This window comes from Propithecus coquereli, unplaced genomic scaffold (assembly GCF_000956105.1).
Source record: "Propithecus coquereli isolate 6110/MARCELLA unplaced genomic scaffold, Pcoq_1.0 Scaffold6, whole genome shotgun sequence".
Taxonomy (NCBI): domain Eukaryota; kingdom Metazoa; phylum Chordata; class Mammalia; order Primates; family Indriidae; genus Propithecus; species Propithecus coquereli.
Window position 1 is genome coordinate 11091013 of NW_012151951.1, and position 14282 is coordinate 11105294.

Here is a 14282-nt window from a genome sequence, read left to right on the forward strand (position 1 = left end):
ACAGTGTGATGAAAATGTCACTTTCTCACTGTGGTCTTCCTCTCAGACACCCATCACTCCAATCCAGTCATTAAAGAAACATCAGATAAGTCTAAATTGAGAAACATTCTACAAAATGTCTGACCAGTACATCTCAAAGCTGTCAAGACCATTGAAAACAAGAAAATTCTGAGAAACTGTCACAACCAAGAGGAACCAAAGAAGACATAATGACTGAACATAATGTATGATCCTGGACAGAAAAAGGCAGTAGGTAAAAATTAAGGAAATCTGAGCAAGTATGGACTTAATAACAACGTGTTGGTCCATTGATTATAACAACTGTATCATACTAATGTTAGAAATTAATAATAGGAGAAACTGGGTGCGGGGTATATGAGGACTCTGTACAATCTTTGCAATTTTTCTGCAAATCTAAAACAGTTCTTAAAAAAATAAGGCTTATTAAAAACTATATCGGCATGCTTTAAGAAAAACTTAAATAACTAAAAACAGAGGGAAAAATATAAGAGATTGAGGGGACTTTGGAATCATGGAAGTTAAGAAGTTCCGCACCTGTAAGACCAATGAAAAGTCAATAAAATCAGAACCGAAAATGGCAGCCAGAGGGCACTGCCGGGGCCCTGGGAGAGGGCAGTTTGGAGAGATAGTGAATGTGGAAGTCAGGGAGCTGGGGGAGACAGGAAGAGGACCTGGGAGCAACAAATCAGACCAGCTATCGGTTGTTAGGTATGAGCAAAAAGGATGAAGCACTGTGCCTCAGTTAGAAGCCTCAAACTAGAGGAACACTTAGCAACATGAGTGAGACTTTAAAACAGTCCTGAGAGGGAATAACAAAGCAGGATGAAATAGCGCAACAACCTCTACATACATTTAAAAAGGACATGTGCTTCAACAATTCCCATTTTGCAAGAACACACAAACACATTCAGTTTATTAGAATGATTGTCTATTGCTGTAGTCTAAAGCTGCAGACTGGTACCAGTCTAGGACCTGTCAGCAACCGGACCACACAGCAGGAGGTAAGCAGCAGGCAAGCCAGCAAAGCTTCATCTGTATTTACAGCCACTCCCCATCGCTCACATCACTGTCTGAGCTCCACCTCCTGTCAGATCAGCGGCAGTATTAGATTCTCATAGGAGCACAAACCCTACTGTAAGCTACTACCAACTGTGAATGTGAGGGATCTAGGTTGCACACTCCTTTTAAGAATCTAATGCCTGAAGATGATCTGAGGCGGAGCTGAGGCGGTGATGCTAGTGCTGGGGAGCGGCTGCAAATGCAGATTATCATCAGCAGAGAGGTTTGACTGCACGATAAATGTAATGCCCTTGAATCATCCTGAAACCATCCTCCCCAGCCCAGCCCGTGGAAAAATCGTCTTCCATGAAACTGGTCCCTGGTCCCAAAAAGGCTGGCGACCACTGGTCTATGGGGAGGTAGAAATGAGAATAAATGGGGAAAAATAAGTGAGTAAAATAGGAGAGGATTCCTGCCCACACCAGGAATGAAAATGTGCCATGAATTGGGTATGATTAACTCAGACCTCTACAACCGAGGGACATGAATGTGTGTGTGTGAAAGAGAGAGGGAGAGAGAGGAGAATGAAGACAGAGAAGATAGGGCGAAGGGAGAGAAAGAGAAGGGAAACAAAAGAGTAATGGAATCAGACAAGATTTTCTTCAAAACTGGAGGAAAGGCAACAGAGAAGGGAGCAGTGTAAAGGGAGAGGTTGAAGCTGCTAGAGAAAAAGACAGGAGAGCGCAGCATCTGAAGCCTCATTCTTGGGGTGGTCGAGCTCCATCCCAGCCAACTGTCAACCAAGAAGTTTGCCTCTGAAAGCCATCATCTTCTCTGTCAAATAGAACATTTAGATATAAGCCTTGGGAGACAAAAAAAAAGAAATATTGGTGAGGGGAAAGAAGAAATGGTGAAAAAGAGGAGAGACCCAGAACTCAAAGGAAAGGCTAAGGCTACAATCGTGGCTCAGCATCATGGGGAAAGCACTGATGCGGTCTTGCCCTCATTCCGCCATCAACCAGCTCTGTGACCTTGTGAAAATCCCTAAACTTCTCTGAGCCCCAGTTTCCTCATCTTTAAAATGAGGGGTTGGAACAAATAAGCTCCCACCTCTGACCCCAGCAGCTAATGCAGTCTGTGAGTTCGCACAGGAGGGAAGACCAGGGGCATCACCTGCCTGTGGCCGCTTTCACAGCGAGAGCTTCAGCACTGCACATGCCGCTCCTGCTGTTTATCACGCCAACGAGGTCCAGGGACTCTCTGAGCCCTTTCAGCACATGTGGGTGATCACTCAACTCAGCCCTCAGTTCTACATCTTTTACTGTGCCCTCGTTTGTCATAGAGATGGCCCAACGAGGGCAGAGTCTAGTCATGTCTTGTGCTTCCTTTGAATTCCCGCGGGACTGAGCCTGGGGAAAGCAAAATTAAATATTTTGCCACTTTCTAGGCCCAAAATATCCCCCAATGGCTAAAGACTCTGAGGCCAGACATCTCAAAGCCAAGAACAATTAGGGTCAGATTTTTATTTAAACTTTGATCTGAGGAGCAACCTGAACTTTATTGTAATCTTTTCCAGTGTGCTATTCCTAGAAATCCTACCCAGTGATGTGACCTCAGGGGAATTTTCCGTCTTGTCTAGTGTTGACCCAGGACAAGTCACTTCCTCTCTCTGGACCTCAGTTTCCGAATCTGTGAAATAAAATAGTTGAAGGGTATTAGCCCCTAGGGTCCCTTCCAGCTCTGATAGTCTCCACCCACTGAAGAAATCCAATCCTATTTAGGCCCCCCGGGGCCCTCTTACCAGCCAAGTACAGCCTCACTGTGGGCACTCACCAGGTAAAAAGTTACCGTGGAGATTGATTTCATAGAAGGAAGGGGAATGTGACAACTACCAGCCATGATTATAATGGACACAGGGTGGAGAGAGACCACAAGGTTACAGAATTTCCCGTAAGATCAGGGCAGGAGGAAGCTCGCCTGTTTTCTCACAGAGGGAGGAAGGTTGATAAGATGAACTCACCTTCTGCCACCTGGAAAATTTATGTCATTGATATGGAAAAAACAGGCTTGGGGGCCACAATACCTGGGTTCTGCCCCTGCCCTCAGCTCCTATTAATGAAATGATCTTGGGCACATGATTGAACCTCTTTGTGCCTCTATTTCTCACATGATGAAATAGAGTTCCTTGCGGCATCCATCTTACAAGCTTGTCATATCAAAGAGTTATGTTGTGCATATCAAAATTCCTTGCAAAACTTTGCTACTTAAAGCATGGTTCGATGATCTCGGCTTTATCTCAAGCTTGTTAGAAATGTGGAGTCTTGGGCCCCATCCCAGATCACCTATGGTATTGAACCAGAATCTTTGTCTTAAAATGATTCCCTAGGTGATTGGCATGCACAGTAAAGTTTTACAGTTGTTGTAAAATATTACACAGATATTACCCTTACTTTCCATCAAGATAATTAAGATGATACTAATCTACACACACATATGCACACACGCACACATGTGCACACGCATATGTCCTCCCCCTGCAACAGCATTTCCTCTTCTTCCATTGGACTCCCAACACCCTCATCACTTCCTGCAAGCTCACAGTGCCACCTTCTGGAAGGACAAAGACAAAGCAGGTGACTGAAACGATGTGCAGGGCGGGGCAGGGAGAAAGTCAGCCTGTGCTGAACAAGAGGGTGACCACTCGCCACCTGTGGCTATTGAGCACTTGAAATGGGGCTAGTCCAAGTGCAGATGTGCTTCGTTAAATGGCCCCTGGATTTCAAAGACTTAGTACAAAAAAATAATGTAAAACATCACATTATTAGTTGTCATATTGATCACATGTTAAAGCAATATTTTAGACACATTGGGTTAAATAAAATATTTTACTAATGTTAATTTCACCTATTCTTTTTTACTTTTTTTAATATGCCTACAAGAAGATTTTAAATTACATATGTGGCTGGCCTTGTATTTCTATAGGATACTATGTTTTTTTCAGAATATGGGTTCCTGGGGATCTTAATTTCTTCCCCTTCAAATATGTCTCTACAAGGAGCCTGTACTTCCACACCCCAGTAATTCTCCTTCCAGCCCCAGCTTTACAAACGGTAGCCAACAATCCTCTGAGCTTGCAGCACATTCTTTTAGCTATCGCCAGCCCCAGAAGAGAGCCTGGTACATAGCAAGTGCACAATAAATATCTACAGGCTGAATGAATGAGTGAGTGAGTGAATAAAGTGTCCTCAGTAGGGGGACACCTTGTCCTGGGTAGGTGGGTCTCTTTTTAGAAGCAACCAAGTCATAAGGCATTCAGAGGAAAAGTTGGTGAACCAATCAAATCAGATACACCACTTCTTATTTTCAAAACTGAGGCCTGATTACAAAGTAACATAGTAAGTTATCTTAAGGCTCTCCCATGTCGGTACTATTCAAAGTTGGAGTCAGAAGTCCCTTTTATGTGTTGTGAGTTGGACTTACTTACAAGTTGGGTGGCCTTGAAAGTCCCAGAGCCTCAGGCCCCTTCTTTGCAGCCACAACTCACCCATCAGCACTGACCTTCTGCTACCACTTTATGGCTTTCCGGGCACTGCCTTGCCTGTTAGCTTGACTGATTTCCACAACAGCTATAAAGAAAGCAGGGTAGTATTATTTATTATCACCTACTTACAAGCAATAAGTGAAATGATTATCCATTTCAAAAGGTAATTGATGAAAAGGCCAGGAATGGGCCTTTCTCTCCACCTGCTGAATGTTTTATGAATCATGTCACGTGGTCCTTCCTGGGGCTTACTGGCTGCTCTACAGTTTCCAGTTATTTTGTGTACACATATTGTTTAAGAGCACTTGGCTGGTTTTGCGAATTTGTTAAAATTTTCAGTCTCTCTGTGCCCCAGTCTTCTCCTCTGTAAACTAGGAGGAGAGACCCAAATGACCTCTAAGGTCCTCTCCAACGCTAACATCATACGGGTCTCTGAAACTTGGCTGTACATGCACCAAAGGCAGAAGCCTCCTGTGTTATTCCCTTAGCGTCTCTCCTGCAGGGTCTTGCACATAGAGGATATTTAAAGTAGTTTGACTGGCTTTTCCTTGCAGAAGGAGGGAGCTGGGATGTCCCTTGCCCTCACTAAACCCAATTCTGCGTATGCACACGCATACACACGTGCACACACACACACCCCACCGGCTTCTCTACGAAGGAAAAGGAGTGTGGAAATAGGAAAAAGAGAGTGGAAACACTTAAGTTGTCTGGGCCAAAGCTGCTCAAAGGATCTCAGATTTCATCTTCATGAAATATTCAGGAAGTGCTTCCTGGAGCTCCTGTGACTGGCAGAGGCTGTCCTTCCCGGGCATTTCTCTCTGCATTCACATCCTTGGTCCAGATCTCTCGGTGCCTCTCCTATTCAGCCACCCTTATCTTGTCCTCTCCTACTGTTGCTGGCACTGTGCCTCTGTCTTGTGCTCCCCTCTGTCTCTCCATCTGAATCCCAGGGTCTTCCTTAGAGTCTGTCCTCCGCCCACCTCAATGTCTACCTCTCTCCCTGCCGCTGTTGCCCCCACCCACAAGGGGAGAGTTCTCCCTTTTGGGGGCATCCCAGGGACATGGACCTCCGCAGCTCTCTTCTACTTTGCCATCCAGAGCACCACATGCCTGAGCAGGGAGAATCCTCAGGACTGCGGGGACGGGACGCCTTGTGCAAAAGAAGAACTGGACCCACCAAGATGCCCAGAGGGTAGGGGTTGGGGCTGAATTTGCACCAAAGGATTTGAGGGTAAAGTTGGGGAGTAGGGACAGACAAATAGCTCTGAAGGGTGATGCCAGCTTTATGAGACACCTGGGCTGGGCTAGGGGTCAGAAGACCCCTCATCGTAAGAGAGTAGTCGGGGGTCCACGTGGGCCCCTGAGTGATCACAGGGGACCCACAGCTCCTGGAAGCTAAGTCTTAGCCCTAATTACTGCATGGCTGTCCCCCACAGGTGGGCTCTGCCCCAGCTCACCACCTGCTCCCTGTCCCCCTGGAACTTTCCTCTCTGAAGCGGGTCCGCACAACACCCCCTTCTGCCAGCTCTGCCCTCCGGGATTCTTCAACTCCTGGCCCGGCCAAACAGCCTGTTTCCCCTGTGGCTCGGAGGCCACCCAGCCGGAGGAGGGCAAGAACACGTGTGTCTGCCGGGGACCTGGGCGAGTGTTCCAGGTATGTCCTCTGGCAGTGGGGCCCAAGAGCAGGCTGCATTTCCAGGACTGTCCTGGTCCCAAGTCAAGTTCAGCTCAAGTATAACCTGACCAGGGTTGGCTCAGGTTTCCAAGTGACTTGGGGTTAGGGTTGCCAGATAAAACACAGGGCATCCGGTAAAACTTGAATTTCAGATAAATAACAGATAAATTGTTTTAGTATTGCACAGAACATACTTATACAATTAATTTTAAAAAAGTATTCATTGTGCATCTGAAATGCAAATTTAACTGGGCACCCTGTGCTTTTATTTGCTAAATCTATCTTCTCAAAGAAAAGGCAAACTTTATGTTGTTCTCTGCCAGGATCACTCCCAAAACACACCCTGGCCCAAGCCCTTCCAACTCGTACTTTCTCTGTAGGCCAAAACATGTGCATGTGAATTCTTCCTTTACTGAAATTCTCAGTTCTTCTTGACTGAAATGATAGCCCTGGCTGGACCTTACCAGCGCGTGCCATAGCCTTCCCCTCTGACCTCACCCCTCCCAGCCCTGTTCCTTGCCCCCTTCTCCCAGCCCTCATCTTTTGGCCCATCTCAGAGAAGGTCACGGGAAAGGGTTATGTGTGGTTCACCACAACCAAGTGTTAACCAGCCAACCCGAAACAACATTCCTGCCTCCCCTCCGCACCCCAGCCCAGTGACAGCCGGTGCCCCTGCCTCCCAGGCTACCGAGACGCTGGGGAGCCAATGGGCTGTGTCCAGCAGGAACACAAGAGCTGCAAGGATGGAGCCACCCGGAACCAGGAGGGGCTATGTTTGACCAAGGGGCAGTGGAATGACCACTGTGCCCATGAGGTAGGAGGCTGCCCACAAGCCACACCTTTGCCCTTCTGCCCCTCCAAAGCCCAACCTCCCAGCCGCTGCGCTCATTCCACGGGCCCCTCCCTGGAGATACAGAGGCTGGAATTCTGCACTCTGAAGCAGTTCCCAGAAGTAGCTGGAGAGAATTAGGGCGAACCTCCACCAGGGAGGTATCCCCAAGAAATCTGAGTCTTTGCGCAGGTGTGTGCCATACCGGGAGATGCCCGTGGCTACGACCGAGGCCTGGGGCTCTGCCTGTGCTGGGGACAACACACAAGTGGAATGTGCGGCCCTCTGTGCCCAGAGGAACAGAGACAGGTCCTGAAGCTCAGCTGTCCTGGGGGCATCCCACAGATTTCCATCACCGAAGGCACTGAGAGCCAGGTACAGTGCCCTGAGGTTCAACCCCGAGATGAGCCAGGGCCTGTGACTTCTGCCTCCAAAGAAGGTGCATATAGGACATGCTGGTGCATAGGGGCCAGGGGCCACTGCTCACTGACCCATATTATTGGCAGAACCTCTCGTACATCAGAGGTTCCAAAACCAGAGAAGGAGCCGTTGTTGATTTAATTTCATCTTATAAAACTCCTTGAAGAAGCAGAGGTCATAGTGTTCAATAAAGAGGAGGGAAACTGTCCAAGAGGTCATGACCCCAGGTTGCCACTGCCCCGTGGAGTTTTGAGAACTAGTCCCACCGCCACCTCCCCTCCATCCCTCAGGACACTCAGCTCAGGGAAGGCCCCGTGCTCTCCCCACGTCTCTGCTGGACGAGTTTGTGACTCTGTGTCTTCAGCCACCTGACCCTGGCTCTCCTCATGTCCAGGATTTTTACCTTCTGGACCGGCCTTCCTCACCACGTGCTGTGGGCCACCCCTGCAACCTGCGCCAAGGGCAGGAGTCTGTCCCTCTGTTTGTGGTCAGGATGGATGGTGAGAGAGCTGGACAGAGGGAGGCCACCGGCAGGCTTGCAGCTCGGGACCACATGCGTGCAAGCATTGCCCTTACCATGGCGTATGCTTTGCCCCAAGAGCAAAAGCCGGGGGTGATGGGGCAACATCTCCCCCAAGGAGGGCTCCCTGAGAAGTGCATGTGAATTCTGACCCCTCGATTTTTCAGAAAGTTGAACCTACCATGTGCAAATCAGGGCTGGACAGCTTCTGCTTGAATCCATGCACTAGCAAAAACTCTCGCCCCAGTCCCTGCAGCGTCAGGGAGAGCCCGGTCTTGTTCTAGGGCTTGGCTTCCTGGGACTGACCAGACCAGGTCGTGAGCTACTGCACTCACTCGGGGACCCCGGGGGCCCAGACCAGGATCCAGGTGAGCACCACAGCTCACCCGTTGCCCCTCCTATCCTCCCCTTGTCCTTCCCAGGCCCCAGCACAAATCCGTCAGGAGAGTGGCAGCTCTTCTTCATGCTCTGATTCTTACTAGGAGTGTCGAGGGAAGGACATCTGACCTCTCCCTGGTCACTGGGCTTCAACTCCACACACCAGAGCCTGTTGCCCCCAGAGCTGGGCATCCGAAACCCCACAGTCTGCCTCCAAACCAACGACACGCTGGCCTTCCTGGTGACTCAAGAGCATTACCCCGAATATGACCTGTGAGTGTCCAGAGGCCACAGCCCCATTCCCACTCCCACGGAGGCCCCAGAGAGGAAATGCTCTCGTCAGCCACCGCCCCGGGGAAGCCACATACTCCCTCCTTCCTCTCTCCCCAGGGGCCACTTCTATAACACGCTGGAGCAGTTTGACTGGGGGCGCTTCCGGGCCCTGGCTGAGGAGCCCCAGCGCAGTGAGCAAAGCCCCTCCCTCTTTCTGCAGCAGTTCCAGCAGCCTGGAGTCTATGTCTTCCGTCTGAGCAGCAACCGACATCGGAAGATGGTTTGTCTGTGACAGTTTGCCTCATTTAAGACATCCCACCATTTCCCCTCTCTTTAAAAAACACTGCCTCATAACCACCGCAGACAGATCTGCAAGGCAGGAATGCCCTGCAGGTCCCCATCAAAGTGTCGGGGTCCCATGGTCCTAACAGATGATCCTGGGGATGCCAAGGTTCACTCCACAGCAGCCCATCATGTGATGTGTAAGGAGGGGAAGATCGGAAGGATGGGTACACACATATGTATTTAGGGATGACAGGGGCGTGGAATGGCCTAGGACCTCTGGCCATCCCTCCCAGCCCTCCACTTTGTCTTTCACCCTCCATATCCCAAGCCCACCTGCCCACGGTTTTATCCCCGTGACCTGCACATCATGTCACCACTGACCCAGGTGTGCTGTCTGTGCCACACACAGCATTGAGTATCTCAACCTGACAGCACGACATCTGAGAGGTTGTGCTGACCTAGCCCTGGCACGTGCAGACAGCTCCCCCAAATGGAGAGTCATCGATGCGCACGAGTTTCCCAGGTTTGCACAGTGGACTGTGCGTTCGGTGTTGACAGGCCTGGGTTCCCGCTCTGCCCCCTGGCCAGCCTCTGGCAGACAGTGGGACAAACACTGAACAGATTTCTCTCCACCCAGTACCTCCGCGCCCTCCCGCCTGGGGGCCAGTGCTCTGGGGAAGGGCCCTTCACCACCACGACTCCCAGATATCTCATCCAAGCCGGCATCGCCAAGATCCCCAGGCCCCTGAAGAGGCCTGACTGGCCAGGAGTCCTGGGGGAGATTGTGCTGCTCCTGGGGCTCTGCCTGCTTCTGCTGGTGAGGAAAGCTGGACAAGTGACAACTTAACCACCCTGTAGGACCACCTCTCCCGTCCCCTGCAAATGGGTCTTCCAGGCCCTATTTGCGACAGGCATTATTATAATAGTTGCTAAGATGCGGAGGTGAGGAAGGTGCAGCCTCGGGCCTCCAAGGCTCAAAGTTCAGTAGGGAGAATACAGACCAGGAAAGAACTAGATGTCAGCAAATATTATATTATGCAACAGTGCTAAAGTGTGTCCAGGGTGCCCCGGCCACACAAAGGCAGAAGTTGACCGTGCTCCATGGGGGGGTCAGGACAGACTTTCGCGAAGAGATGACCCCTAAATGAGGCTTGAAATAGGAGAGTGTAAGAACGTGGGCCCTGTGGGACCAGGGGGTTGGTGAGCTTGGGGAGGGGAGGGAAGCGCTGGGAGATGAGGAAGGGAGAATCATGCGCCTGTGCACATAGCCATGAAACAACACTCCCTGCTCAGGGAACCAAATGTGCCGCCCGTCACTGGAGCTCAGGGTAAGGACAAGGATAAGGCTGGAACCGGGAGACAGACGAAATTGTGGATGGTCTCAGAGCCTGCTAACAAGTTTGGACTTTATCCTCTGGGCAGGGGGTAAGAATTTTGAGCAAGTGAGAAAACCTGATCAGGCTTTTATTTTTACTCTAGCAATAGGGTGGAGGACACAGACGGATTACAGGGGGAAAGCTACAGAAAATAAGGCAGTTAGAACGGTCCAAGCAAGAGAAGATGAGGTGCCCCTAACCACAACTGAGCTGGGACCTGCCTCCTTTCAGAGTCACTGAGAGGATGATGCTTCTCCCTCAGGACCCCCTTTCCTTCCCACCACCCCATTATGTGCCCCGCAGGTTCAGTGTCACAGCCTGAGCTGGGCTCGGAAGGCTGCTCCCCATCCCGCCTTCAGGAGACACCAGCAAGGATACAACCTTGACGCCTATGCTTCCCCAAGGACTGGGATGATGTCAGTGAGGAGAGGCCAATCACACTCAGCCTCTGCCATCCCCAAGGTTGAAGGAAGTCCCGGTGAGTGACAGGCTGGGCCAGAATCCCAGAGGTACCCCCTAAATCTGACCGGCCAGCTCCTGCTTCCTATTTCATCTTCCTAGACTGCTCATCGCCCAGTGCCTCTGCATTCACTCACTTGCTCAATAAGATTTATTGAGTGGCTACTGCATGTCTGACTCTGCCAGGCATTCAGAGTACACAGAATAGAGAGGGAAAGAGAAAACTAAATGCAAAATTTCCAAAAGAAAAATAATATACCCATGTACAAAGTTAAGCAGTAACCAGTACTACCCAGAGGACCAAGTTGCAGAAGGCATTGTATGTCATGCTGAGGGTTTCGCCTGCTACACTTGTTGCTCAGGGTACGGTCCTCAGACAGCAGCACTGGAATGAGTTTGTGCTTCTAGAATTTTAATAAGCATATGGATTTCCTGGGGGTCTTCCGAGCCAATAGGTCTGGGATGAGGCCTGAGATTCTGCATTTCTAACAAGTTCCTCTAACAGGTGCTGGCGCTGCTCACCCAAGAGCCACACTTTAAGTAGCAAGGCTGTGTCTAGACGGTTGAGGATCTGTAGGAAGAAGATACAGTGAAGATTTGTAGGGAAGCTCATATTTGCATCCAGGAGGACACTCCTGCTTCCCCTGCCCCTACAGGTGGGAGCTGGGAGGCTGACGAGCAGGTGGACCTGGAGTGGTTCGACACAGAAGCCTTCTTTGGGATCCTGCTCAGACAGTCTCTGTCAGTGACGACCAAACTCAGCCAGACCAAGGAGGAGGTAACTGGCAGCTCCGGGCAATGCTCCCACCCAAGGCTGGAGAAACCAGTGGGGCTAGGAATAGATGCATCTCCAGGAGAAATGGTTATGGGGCATAGAGTCTAAAGAAATCATCAGTCTGTAGATAAGCAATCAGAAAAAAAGGCAAGTATATGGGCAGGGGAGATAGAACATTTCAGATTAAATTTAGGACTGATATTATGAAATATAGGCCTCTGTCCTTGGTAGCCCAACTGAGTGAACAAATTCACGCCAGTAGGTGACAGGCATTGGATGCAAAGAGAATGCACTAGAAGACCAAGCATGCAAAGTGGGCCAGGGGTTCCCCAAGCAGAATGTGCACGCTGGGACTTGCTGGGACCAGCGTGGCCTGGCCCTCACTCATGTCTCAGGGGGCTTGGCTGGCTCTCCGAGTCTGTCCCGCTGTTGGCAGCAGGGGGTGCTGCAGTCACAGCAGTGAAGGGCTGGGTGGCTCTGGGAACAGTGAACAGGCTAAATCCACCCTCTCTTGCAGCTCAAACTCCTCTACCTCAAACTTCTGAATGAAGCTCGCTCTCTCCGGCTGCTGTGGGGTGCTACGCATTGCACTCCAGCCTCTGCTGACCAGCTTCTGGGGAGCACTGAGAGGGAGCAGCAGCAGGTCTGGCTTTGTTCATACTTTCCTATCTGGTCTCTGCCCAAATGCAACTCCTTCCCCTCGCTAGGGCCCAGGATCGCTCCCTATGCATCCCTCACACCTGTTCCATCTCCCTGGCCCCAGGGTTGTTAGCTACGGCCCCCACCACCATCCCTGGGAATTTCTCTCCCCCTCTGCCTGTGCGGGATGCTCCGGCGTTCCCAAGGGAAGCTGGGGATCCAGTCCCGAGTCTGCTCCCCCTGGTGGCTGCAGGCCCTGCAGGCAAGCAGGCAAGGTTGTCTCTGACCCAGGCTGCTGAAGTGGCTGCCAGGGCAGCAGAGGAGGAGGCCAGGCGGAGGGGGCTCCTGGCAGGCGAGTACGCAGCAAGCCTCAGTCACCAGCTGAAGCTCCTTCACCAAGACCTCCATGCCAGGCAGGAGCAGTGGGCCTCTTTCTGCTCAGCGCTGATGGAGGCTCGGCGGCTGCTGAAGGCACCAACAGGCTCCAGGCCAAAGGAGGCCTCTCAGGCGGGGCAGAACCCAGAAGGGTGTGTATCTGCTCAATCTGGGTCAGGCTTAGCGAGGTATGAACCAGGGGAGGAGAGAGCATGGCTCGTGGGGTCCCAGGGCTGGTCATACCAAAGCATCCTTTTCCCATCCCTCATTGCCCCAGCACCCTGATGTACCCTACCCTATGCCCCTGCAGGGAGATTCCCCAGCTGGACACTGTGCTTGGCCACCTGTCCCAGGCAGTGGTGCAGGAGGGCCACCGCCTGAAGGCCTGGGGCGTCCTGGGCACCGGCACTGGGGCGGAGCTGCTGCAGCCAGGTAAGCTCTGCTTGGCCTCAGCCATGGCCCCCCCAGGAACCTGGCCCCATATTCAAGGTGACAGGCCCTACAGAAACTCCAGTTCCACCCCCAACACACCCTGCAGGGGAGGAGGCGTGGAGGAGAGCAAAACAAAGTGGGCACCCCCAAGGTCGCAAGGGGCTTCCCATGAAGTGCCCTGCACAAAAGAAGAGGGAGCCTCTGAGATGGGAAGAACTGAGGAGGAAACAAATAAAACTACCATAAATTAGAGATCGGGTGGCACTTCCTGAAAGTAAAAGCTTGGCAGATGAATGCAAACTGCCAGGTTTAAGAAATGCTGGACTTGCCTTGGGGACTTACAGGTGTGCTGAGTCCTGGAGGGGTCCCACAGCTTCATCCTATCACCCTAGAGGTTATCGCCACCATTTCCTAAGGTCCTTCCTGTCTTTGCCATTCTGCAACATAATATCGCAGCGGCACGTCCCAAATGTGCAATCCTGCCCCAGACTCAGCAAAAGAAGAGACCCCTGCCCCCGGGAGTAGCCCCCTCTGTGGGGGGTTGGGAGGCATTCTCACCAGCAACTTCCAGTCACCAGCCAAGGGAGCCCCCAGCCTGCCCCTTTGCCCCCCAGCCCAGGGCTGAGCAGGCGACGTTGGCTTTCCTGTAGCCACTGCTGGTCCTCACCGGGGCGCTGATGACATCAGTGTGAATCCCGTCACCAAGATGATGGTGCCTGGCCCCAACTGCTTGATGCTTCCAGCTAGTGGACACACAGGGCCCATACCCCCCGGCTACTTCATCCATCCCCACACTGGGCGGGTCCTGCCTGAGGCTGGACACCTGGGATATGACCTGCTGAGAGCTACCCTAGTGCCCACTACTGACTCCAATGCCGGTGAGATCCTGGCCCACGGGCTGGCCCCAAACTAGCTTGGACTTCAGAGATGGGGTGGGGCTCACTGGGGCCCTCTGGAATGAACCCCCAGGGAGCATAGCATGGGAAGCAGGGCTGTCCTTGGACAGCGGGGTTTGGTGACCAGCAGAGCACTAAACACCTCTCACCCTCCTCACCGTAACACTCTTGCTGGATGCAGAGGGGCCGCGATTGGACAGAGCTGTTCCATGAAAGAAAGCAGGTGCCCGAGGCCCCTCTGCTCCTGCTCTGCAGGGCTAGGGAGGGAAGCTGGCATGTTAAGGGGTGCCAACGGCGCCCTGTCTCCCTGTACAGGTGGCGTCCGAACATCAGAAGCTGCCGTCCTGCCCTATGTGCCCTACCCGACCTGTCCAGCCACAGGTTGCCCC

At 51.7% G+C, this 14282-nt stretch overlaps 1 protein-coding gene across 1 annotated transcript; it reads left to right on the plus strand.

The window, feature by feature from the left end:
• The first annotated feature begins 532 nt into the window (after positions 1 to 532).
• LOC105822191 lies at positions 533 to 13741 on the plus strand. Its single transcript, XM_012659135.1, has 10 exons — positions 533 to 557; positions 6920 to 7050; positions 7880 to 7985; positions 8566 to 8656; positions 8774 to 8936; positions 10621 to 10795; positions 11433 to 11554; positions 12069 to 12194; positions 12876 to 12997; positions 13648 to 13741. The coding sequence occupies exons 1-10, from the start codon at positions 533 to 535 to the stop codon at positions 13673 to 13675; spliced, it is 1089 nt and encodes a 362-aa protein (XP_012514589.1). The 3' UTR covers positions 13676 to 13741.
• The last annotated feature ends 541 nt before the right edge of the window (positions 13742 to 14282 follow it).

What these genes read in the sequence shown, in the direction of transcription:
- LOC105822191 (XM_012659135.1), top strand. Translation starts at nt 533, where the DNA reads ATGGAAGTTAAGAAGTTCCGCACCT. An exon ending in AGTTAAGAAGTTCCGCACCT is followed by an intron (nt 558 to 6,919) that starts GTAAGACCAATG and finishes CCTGCCTCCCAG; the next exon opens with GCTACCGAGACGCTGGGGAG. An exon ending in GTTTGTGGTCAGGATGGATG is followed by an intron (nt 7,986 to 8,565) that starts GTGAGAGAGCTG and finishes TGTTGCCCCCAG; the next exon opens with AGCTGGGCATCCGAAACCCC.